At 34.5% G+C, this 10,172-nt stretch overlaps 2 protein-coding genes across 2 annotated transcripts; both read left to right on the forward strand.

The window, feature by feature from the left end:
- The first annotated feature begins 792 nt into the window (after positions 1-792).
- On the forward strand, positions 793-5,569 carry LOC123908731. Its single transcript, XM_045959446.1, has 7 exons — positions 793-1,312; positions 1,719-1,802; positions 2,480-2,893; positions 3,010-3,116; positions 3,199-3,504; positions 4,242-4,371; positions 4,589-5,569. Exons 2-7 carry the CDS (start codon positions 1,755-1,757, stop codon positions 4,652-4,654), a joined length of 1,071 nt encoding a protein of 356 aa, XP_045815402.1. The 5' UTR covers positions 793-1,312; positions 1,719-1,754; the 3' UTR covers positions 4,655-5,569.
- Positions 5,570-7,710: 2,141 nt separating this feature from the next.
- On the forward strand, positions 7,711-10,144 carry LOC123911443 (cytochrome P450 CYP82D47-like). Its single transcript, XM_045962856.1, has 2 exons — positions 7,711-8,896; positions 9,285-10,144. Exons 1-2 carry the CDS (start codon positions 7,964-7,966, stop codon positions 9,909-9,911), a joined length of 1,560 nt encoding a protein of 519 aa, XP_045818812.1. The 5' UTR covers positions 7,711-7,963; the 3' UTR covers positions 9,912-10,144.
- The last annotated feature ends 28 nt before the right edge of the window (positions 10,145-10,172 follow it).

Here is a 10,172-nt window from a genome sequence, read left to right on the forward strand (position 1 = left end):
CTTTATCTTTATAATTTGGTTTATCATACTTTATTATCTTTATAATTTGGTAAGTAAAACCTCTTTGCCATTGTAACGGACTAACAGTAGTATCAGTATGTGCATTGCTTTTCGAAAAAAAATTTAGTACATCGAAGATCTGTGGTCGTCATAGTTAGAATTTCTGTCTTTTTGCATGAATCCTTGCCAGTGCCGTTAAGTTGCTGATATATAGTGATATGCATGCAATCTGAGGTTAGATTCTCTGCCAATAACATTTCTATTCAAACACTGAAGAACCAACCTTCCTACAGCTATGGATCTAAACGTGAGTGAAGCAACCTTACTTTCATATGCAGTTAACATATGACAAAATCTTGTTGTTAGTTACTTGCACTAGTACGAGTGCAATACAATGCAGATACTTAGATATGGATACATGTATAATAATACTTGTAAAAAAGGGCATTAATAATTTTTCATTTTTATATGATGATAATAATAATACTGTAATAACTATAATGATTACAATTCACAAATTTAGATAGTTTTTTTTTTTTTTTCTTTCTAAATCTTAATAAATTTTAATCTCTATGTTTGAATGGTCCAAGAGTTCGTTCTAGTGGTAAAAATATAAGTTTTGGCTTAAAAGTTCTGTGTTCGAGTTCAGTTATTTGCTTATTGAATCGTGAGGTTTTCTTTGACTTAGACTGAAGTATCATCTTCTCACCCTAAATTTTATTGATAAACAAATATCAACAAAAATATAATTAAAAGAATTTAACAAGTCTCGACTATATGCAATAGACAATTCAAAAGTTTTTTTTTATTATTATAAATTATTGTCTAATGCTAACATATTCATTATCTTCTCTCTTGTTATCATCATCCATAAAAAATTTGACTTCTAAACCATCAAGAAACAATTCTGTCAATTCAAGAAATCTATCTTCAAGTGGATTGGTGTCCTCACAACCTTGTCCAGCAAAATTTATATTAACCTTTTGAGAAATATTTGGTTAGTCACAACACTAAATATTACATGTTAGGCATACACACACAAAATTAAAAAATTAAAGAGAAAATTATTAAAGTGAAATTAATTGATGTGATTATTTTACAATTCTATTTCTCTCTGAAAATTCAATCTTTGATCTATTAGTTACTCTGAAGTGATAAAAGAAGGTTCTCAGCCTGAAGTAATTTACACCGAAGAACATGAGAAGCTTTTGGTGAACACTGATAAAACTTGGGAGCTTTTTGTGGATGGTGTTGGGAAAGATGGGAAACGGATTTATGATTATGTTCAAGGGAAAACTTGCCATCAGTGTAGGTAAATGTTACTTCTCCGTAGACGACATTATAGGTTGGAAAATGCTAACAAGTGCGGACACTTGTTAAGGAAACAAATATATAAATTTTACATTGAAGAATGAAGTATGCGTTGGAAATAATAATTTTTAAACTTTAAAGAATTAAATGCACAAGTTCGAAGAAATTTTTTTATATTTGTTTTCTTAACATGTGCCCTAGTAAGACCCTTATAGATTTTAGAGAAGAAATTGCGGCCTTTTGACTTGGGTCCTGAACTTTGAGAGCTATGAAATATTTTCTTGCAGAATGTTTTATTGGTGGTAACTTGTAGATTTGGTTTGTCTGATTTTTTTGTAAGTTATAGTAGTAGGTTTTCTTTCTACCATGCCTCATTTATGTGATGAATTGATTATTATGTTTTGTAGGCAAATAACTCTTGGTTATCGGACACGCTGTTGCAAATGCAAACCGGTCCAGGGACAGTTTTGTGGAGATTGTTTGTACATGAGGTATGCTTTCTGTACATATTTCTGTACTAACATCTATGGTAAGAGTCATTGCAGTCTCCTTGTGCTGATTTAGTAGGATATTTATATGGACAAATCAGAATGATGTTGATGCTCTAGTTTCTAAGTTGTTACTTTCCCAATCTTTCTTGATTTATTGAACAGTAAAGAGTTGTGGACCACTTTGGCAACGGTAATGGTTTAGGTGTCTCATTTCAATTGCACTTGCACATAGGATGTGTCTAAATCAGCTTTGTATTGTATTGTATATGGATTATATTGTCTTTGCAAATATGCCATTTGAACCATATAATGCTGTCTATGGGTTGTTCTCTAATTTCCTTATTAAATTTGTAGGTTAGTTTTATCTCAGTATAGCAACTTAGAATGTTTATGGATTATCATTTTGTTAAGTTATTCTTTGACACACCTTTGTCAAATCATTGACGATCTCATTTATTTAAATGATATTAGTTAAGAGTCATGCCTCATAATAGATGTTAATGATTTTAAGGTATCATCAAACTCTAATATGGCATATGTACAAAAACAGCTAAAACCGTTTTCAGAATCTGTGGTGCATAAATTATCAGAACCTTGTTTCAGTTAAAAGGTCACCGTTATCTGATGAAGATGACAAGTCTCACGAGGTCAATGATACTAAGCTTGGATTTATGCAGCCTATCGCTGAAACTGTTGGTGACGAGGTTGTAGCAAAGAGATCGTTGACTTGCCCTGATGAGCAGCTAGTAAAGCTTGAAAAAGTTGAGGGTTTGGATCCGGATAAGTCACTTACTTCTTCCACCAAACCAAGCCCAAATGAGCAATATCAGGTTGTAAAGCTTGAAAAAGTTAAGGTTTTGGATACCGATAAGCCACTTGCTTCTTCCATCAAACCAAGCCCGGATGAGCAATATCAGGTTGTAAAACTTGAAAAAGTTGAGGTTTTGGATACCGATAAGCCACTTGCTTCTTCCACTAAACCAAGCCCAGATGAGCAATATCAGCTTACAGAGCTTGAAAAAGTTGAGGGTTCTGATACCGATAAGCCACTTGCTTCTTCCACCAAAGCAAGCCCAGATGAGCAATATTTTGTAATTTTTTTTGTTACAAAATATTAACTTTTACTTGTATTTTTTTCAATATATATATATATACTATAGCTAATTTTTCTTTATAATTTATTCTGGTGGCTGTATATCTTTACAAGCTTGAAGCAAAGGATTTAACTTTTCCCTACATGATAACAAAGAAGCGAGGACGATGGCCACGGTCAACGAATCACCACTGGAAGGGCCTCCGGCAGCGTATTACCACGTACACATCATTCATTCCTCCCTCCCACACATTCTCATTTTACTATTCTATCTAGCAAAACCCAACATTTTGTTTTCTTCAGGTTGCAGAATGTTGCTCCTATCAGTTACTCTAAATTGCCACTCAAAAAAGCTCAACACGAGAAAAAAAGCAGGGTTGTGAATGTTGCTCCTATCAGTTACTCTAAATTGCCACTCAAGAAAGCTCAACACGAGAAAAAAAGCAGGGTGGTGATAAAAGAAGTTTCTCAGCCTGAGGTTTACACTGAAGAACATGATAAGCTTTTGGGGAACACTGACAAAACTTGGAAACTGTTTGTTGATGGCGTTGGAAAAGAAGGGAAACGGATTTATGATTCTTTTCGAGGGAAAACTTGCCATCAGTGCCGGTAAATGTTATTCCTGTACATGATGAAATTATTAATTATATTTTGTCTGGTTAAAAATAGCAAAGCTAGCTTACAGCGGACAGACTAATTGATTGAATTTTTATTGTTCGGTAAATTTAGTGGTCGAACTAGCTTAAAAATATGAAATGACAAAAAAGAGATATGTTTAACTAATATTTATTTTTTATCAATTAAGATGACAAGTGTAAAATTGAGAGAAAAAATGATAAGCTATAACCTAATTGCCTACTGGAAGTATGAGCTATAAGCTAGTATGAGCTAATCTCCTTGTTAAATTTGTAGGTTAGTTTTATCTCAGTATAGCAAATTATGTATTTGCCAAAGGATGAAGAAATACTGCTCAATTTATAATATCTTCAGGATAGTTTGCAACTTAGAATGTTTGTGGATTGTCATTTTGTTAAGTTATTCTTTGACACACCTTTGTCAAATCATTGATGTTCTCTTTTATCTAAATGAAACTAGTTAAGAGTCATGCCTCACAATAGATGTTAATGACTTTAAGGTATCATCAAACTCTAATATGGCATATGTGCAAACACATCTAAAGAGTTTTCAGAATCTGTGGTGCATAATAACCCAGAGCCCTGAAAATATCCAATACACATAATCTACTAATTTATTGAATATGTTTCAGGACTGGATTAAAATTTCATAATACCTTGGAGTACACATAACCTGATATGGCACTTCATTTTCTTATCCTGCTCTTGTAGATATGGTGAGAATGTACTAGAAGCCTTAGCGGATCCAACTTGGAAATGCCCAGTTTGTTGTGGAATCTGCAATTGTAGCTTATGCCCTCAAGCAAAAGGATTGGCACCTACTGGGGCTCTATATAAAAAGGTTATTCCTGATTCTTAAATCTTAACCAAAATCTTGTTACTCTTAGTTGTTTTTCTAAAGATTGAGCTTTAGCTAAATAGATATCAAGGTTAGGTTACAAATCAGTTGCACACTACCTCATTCGAACGCGGCACGCAGATACAGATGTTGAGAAAATTGACGATGCTTCCAACCCAGTTTCAGCTAAAAGGTCACTCACTACCTTTCTCTGATGCAGATGACAATAAGTCTCATAAGGTCAATGAGAAAAGCTTGGATCAATGCAGTCTCTAGCAGAAGCTGATGGTGACGAGGTTGTAACAAAGAGGTCGTTGATTTTCCCTGATGAGCAAGACCAGCTTGCAAAGCTTGAAAAAGTTGAGGGTTTAGATACCGTTGAGCCACCTGCTTCTCATGAGGTGAATGAGAATAAGCTTGGATCAGTGCAGTCTCTAGCTGAAACTGAAACTTATGGTGACGAGGTTGCAACAGCGAAATCGCTGATTTTCCCTGATGAGCAAGATCAGCTTGCAAAGCTTGAAAAAGTTGAGGGTTGGATACCGAGAAGCCACTTGCTTCTTCCGCCAAAGCAAGCACAGATGAGCAAGATCAGCTTGTAAAGCTGGAAAATGTTGAGGGTTCAGATACCGTTAAGCTACTTGCTTCTTCCACCAAACCAAGCCCAGATGAGCAAGATATCAGCTTGTAACGCTTGAAAAAGTTAAGGGTTCGGATACCGTTAGGCCGCACTTGCTTCTTCAACCAAACCAAGCCCAGACAGTATTGCTGGAAGACTTAGGTCTAGGAGAAAAAATCCGTGATGAGGATAATTTCCTTAAATTAACCCGGGGGCATGTTGAAGAGAACATTCAACATTTTGTTTTGAAATTATCAAACTTGATAGTTTGGTTAGAAAACCTCTTTTGCCTTAGTAATGTTAGTACAAGTATGTGAAACACTAAGTATCACTGTTTATTTTAATTTAATGGAGCAAGTATTATGTGCATTTCTTCACTCTGAAAAAAATTTAGTACATCAAATATCCGAGGTCATGATTTGAATCTTGAATACTTTCACAAACTATTAGAGTTATGACAAGTGGCCAATTTTTATTAGACATGATTGTTGAGTTTCATGAGAACAAACAGAAACAAATACTTGTACATTTTAGAAGATAATCCTTGTCAGTGCATTAAGTTGCTGATATTCATGCAATCCTAGGTTAAACCTTTTCTGTCTATAACAACATGCATATTCAAACTCTATATATGGTGTAAATTTTATGCAGTGGAATCTCAACCACTTATTAATTATTGCTCCAGTGGGTCACACATAATTGAAGGGTCAGGATTATCAAAATTTGCTATATTCTTTTACATAAAAAAGAATTAAGATATTCTTTTGGAGGATGTTATGTTATTTATGATGGGCCTTCTTTTTTCTCACACACCTCCTCAATTTTTATTTCCACCATTCCCAAAAGTTAACTTTGAAAACCGCTTTCTACTCCTCATCCTTCTTCTTTCTCCCCTTCATTGCTCCTTCATGGGTCCCTCTCTCCCCATAGCCCTTTTCCACATAGAACCTCTTGTTTCTTGACAACACCCCACCTACACAAAGACCCTACCACATGCATGTCACCACACACTAGGAAGTATATTTCTGCAACACCCAAGTTGCACTTAATTTTTGGTTTAATGACAAAATATCTCAATATTTTAAAGTTGATTATTAACATTTTCAAAATGTTTGTAGGATAATAGTACTCTTTATGGCATTTTTCAATCAATAGAATAAAATGTTTGTAAGTCCTACTTTTCAATTGAATTTTCTTTATATATAAGAGTTCATTTGTTTAAGAGATTCAAATCTTTCGCCACTTAAATAATTCTATTGTTAGTCATATTCAATTGATTGCAATTTATATAAATCTCACCAATTTTAAACGTAACCATTATCATAATCTATTTGAATTTCAACAGATAAATTAAAATGCATCGGACCAACAATGAATTGGTCCAAGTAGTAATGATCTTGGTCAGGAGTTCAATTCATGATTCATGCGTATGAAGAAAATTCGGTTGAGATGGAAGAACTCACCTTATATGCTCTACAGGTTTCCAACGGAGATTAATCATCGTTAACGACGGTAAAAATTTCGTACCCATATCATGGTATAGTACCATTCATTCATATAACATTATACATGCTGATGTGTTGATCTTTTGTAGCCTCGCCCATTCACTTGACTTGAGGCGACAAAGACTCTTTCAAGGAACCTACAAAGATTTTAAGCGCTGCGCATTATTGGCCATATATATACGCACATGCACCCTTTTGTGGCAAGCAACTCAGATATTATATATATCATAATACACTACATTAGTGACAAATGTACATTTGGACCACCTAGTTCTGCCAAAACACAAGGATGAGTACACTGAAACTTCATTGTTCAAACGTTGAAAAACATATATGCATAATAATGCACCAACCAGAAAGGAATTGATTTGTGAATCTAGCTCTAGGCTTCTTTCTAGCCGACCATAAAAGACATTTTCTTTAAGTTTGTCCAAATATAACCCTTTCAATTTCTGGTCTCATATGTTATGTAGTCTTTGCTTATAAAATGAAATATCTTTTTGTATGATTAACTAGATGTTGTGAATTTGAATTAAATCGTAAAAATGCAGCAATGTTAAATTTTTTCGGAGAGAACTTGTAGTTTTATCTAATTTGAGAAATTAGTCTTTGCAACGCGAAGAGAATATCCTATGCACCAACTAAACACATGACATGAAAAACTAATACTATTAAAGAGTGTTTTTAAGACACTTGTTAAGAAAACAATATAGAAATGTTTACTTAAAAAGTGGTGCATTCAACCTTTTTGAAGTTTAAAAATTGTATTCTAATGTAAAATTTCTATATTTTGCATATTAGTCGGATCGTTGTTAGTCCAATTGTTATGGAATAATATTTAATAAAATTATTATTATTCCACAAAATGTTTATAATTAAAGTGGTTTACCCCTTAGGACACATGTTAGTCCGATCTTTATGATTATTATTCCACAAAATATTTATATTTATACTTAAAAGAATATAAAAAAAATATAATTGTGTCCATCGTTGTTTCTTTTTCATTTTTTTCCACTTTTTTTGGGGGTCAAATAGTCTAATGACTAAAATTTCATCAGAGTTCGAACCCTAATCTCTACAATAATTTACAATATCCTTACCAATTGAACTACTTACATTATTACCTAAGTAAATGGTAAGATAAGATGAATTTTGTGGCAAAAAAAAAAAAAAGAATTTTGTGGCAATACTTAAATGTTGAGAGCGACTCTGTGGACTAAATCATTATCCAAATATTATGTAGTTCATATTGCTTTTAGCCTATATAAAACTAAAAATATAGCCTATAGGTAGCCTTTATATTCCATCAACATATTTGGTCTCTCATGTTAAAATTTAGCTAGACCTTGTCATGTAAAATTCTCACGTTTATGAGAAAGAGTTCAACACAATTTATTTGATATGATCATGTGAAGAGGATTTAAATCTTTCAACCTACTCTCTAGCTTAATTTGGTAACCAACAAATCACCATGGATGAATTCTTACTCAAAACTATCATTTCAACCATTCTCACCTTGTTAATTGGAGCCTTAATTTATCACATAAAGAAAACACATGGTCAACGCCACACACCTGCACCTCAAGCAGGAGGATCATGGCCTATTATTGGCCATTTGCACCTCTTTGGAACTCAACAACTTACACACAAAACACTTGGTATGATGGCTGATAAACATGGACCAATTTTCACAATCAAACTTGGTTCATACAAAGTTCTTATACTTAGTAGCAGTGAAATGGCCAAAGAATGTTTTACTATCCATGACAAAACATTCTCCACTAGACCCTATGTTGCAGCCTCAAAGCTAATGGGTTACAACTATGCTATGTTTGGTTTCACTCCTTATGGTCCTTATTGGCGCGAGATAAGGAAGTTAACTACACATGAGCTTCTTTCGAACCACCGACTCGAACTATTGAAGAACACAAGAGTATCTGAGGTAGATTCTGCAGTGAGAGAACTTTATAGGTTATGGACAATAAAGGGTTGTCCAGAAGGAGGTGTTTTGGTTGACATGAAGCAGTGGTTTGGTGATTTGACACAAAATATTGCTCTGAAAATGGTGGGAGGGAAGACATATAATGGTGCTGGTGAAAGTGAAGGTAGGAAGTATAAGGAAGCTATGAGAGATTGGGTGTGTTTGTTTGGTGTGTTTGTGTTGTCTGATGCAATTCCATTTCTGGGTTGGTTAGATATTAATGGTCATGAGAAGGCTATGAAGAAAACTGCTAAGAAATTAGACACTCTGGTTGAAGGGTGGCTGGAGGAACACAAAAAGAAAAGAGCTTTAGGTAAGAATGGAGAGGAAGAACAGGATTTCATGGATATCATGTTGAATGTTCTGCAGGATTCAGAGATTTGTGGTTATGATTCAGATACCATCATCAAGGCTACTTGCCTGGTATGTTTTCAGCTATAGCTTATTTTCTTTTCTTGTATTTCATGTTTGCTACTGTAAAATATTGCGTTTGACTAACCAAAAAATGGATAGTGCATGTTTGAATTGACGTGAGTTTAGCTAAATCACGGTGGTACCGTGATTTTGTTACAGCTCCAAGATGTAATTTTTGCCAAAAGGTCACACACTGTGATTCTGCTTAGTGACAGTCAATCCAAACATGCATAGCGACTTATGACTTCATGTATGAACATATGTTACAGTATCAACTTCTCCAATTTTTATGTCCTTTCAGTACAACATCCTTCTTTTGTTTAAAAGAAAATTTCAGTTTTTGGTTCATATTATTACCTTTTCAGTTTGATCACTAACTTTGAGTATATATTGGTAGAATCTGATTTTAGCAGGAAGTGACACCATCATGGTGGCTCTAATATGGGCACTGTCCCTATTAGTCAATCATCCAATGGAACTTAAAAAGGCACAGGATGAGTTGAACACACATATTGGGAAGGACATGAAAGTGGAAGAATCTGACATAAAGAACTTAGTCTACCTCCAAGCCATTGTCAAAGAAACGGTGCGCCTCTATCCACCAAGTCCAATTATCACCTTGCGCTCAGCAATGAATGACTGCACTTTTTCATGTGGCTATCACATTCCTGCTGGTACACAGTTGATGGTGAATACTTGGAAGATCCACAGGGACAGTCGTGTTTGGGCTGATCCCCATGATTTCAAGCCTGAGAGGTTTTTAACAAGCTACAAAGATGTTGACGTGAGAAGTCAAAACTATGAGCTTGTCCCTTTTGGTTCTGGAAGGAGAGTATGCCCTGGGGCTTCACTGGCTATGAGAGTGGTGCAGTTGACATTAGCTCGACTGCTACACTCTTTCAATGTTGCTACTCCTTCGAATCAAGCTGTAGACATGACAGAAAGCCCTGGACTCACTAATTTAAAAGCAACCCCACTTGAAGTTGTATTAACACCGCGCCTAGATACCAATCTTTATGGGTAGGTTATAAATGGAAGTGTCTATTAAATGGAGAGAATCTCATCTCATCATATTAGGCTAGTTTTTCTCTAAATATCAGCAACACTTCTCTAGGTTGTAATAAGATGTTTAATGGAACTCTATTCAAAAAAAGAAAAGATGTTTAATGGAACTATGATGTATTATAGAAGTTGGTATTTGGTACAATCTGCAGTATTATGAATCTATGATAGTTCTACTTTTGGTTCACATTTACACATTTTACAATCTACCACTATATCTACA

Source organism: Trifolium pratense, linkage group LG2 (assembly GCF_020283565.1).
Source record: "Trifolium pratense cultivar HEN17-A07 linkage group LG2, ARS_RC_1.1, whole genome shotgun sequence".
Lineage (NCBI taxonomy): Eukaryota > Viridiplantae > Streptophyta > Magnoliopsida > Fabales > Fabaceae > Trifolium > Trifolium pratense.

Coding starts and splice junctions, on each gene's coding strand:
- LOC123911443 (XM_045962856.1), top strand. CDS start 7,964: ATGGATGAATTCTTACTCAAAACTATCATTTCAACCATTCTCACCTTG. Junction 8,897..9,284: donor TCATCAAGGCTACTTGCCTG/GTATGTTTTCAG, acceptor ATATATTGGTAG/AATCTGATTTTAGCAGGAAG.
- LOC123908731 (XM_045959446.1), top strand. CDS start 1,755: ATGCAAACCGGTCCAGGGACAGTTTTGTGGAGATTGTTTGTACATGAG. Junction 1,803..2,479: donor GGAGATTGTTTGTACATGAG/GTATGCTTTCTG, acceptor GGATTTATGCAG/CCTATCGCTGAAACTGTTGG. Junction 3,117..3,198: donor CTCCGGCAGCGTATTACCAC/GTACACATCATT, acceptor TGTTTTCTTCAG/GTTGCAGAATGTTGCTCCTA.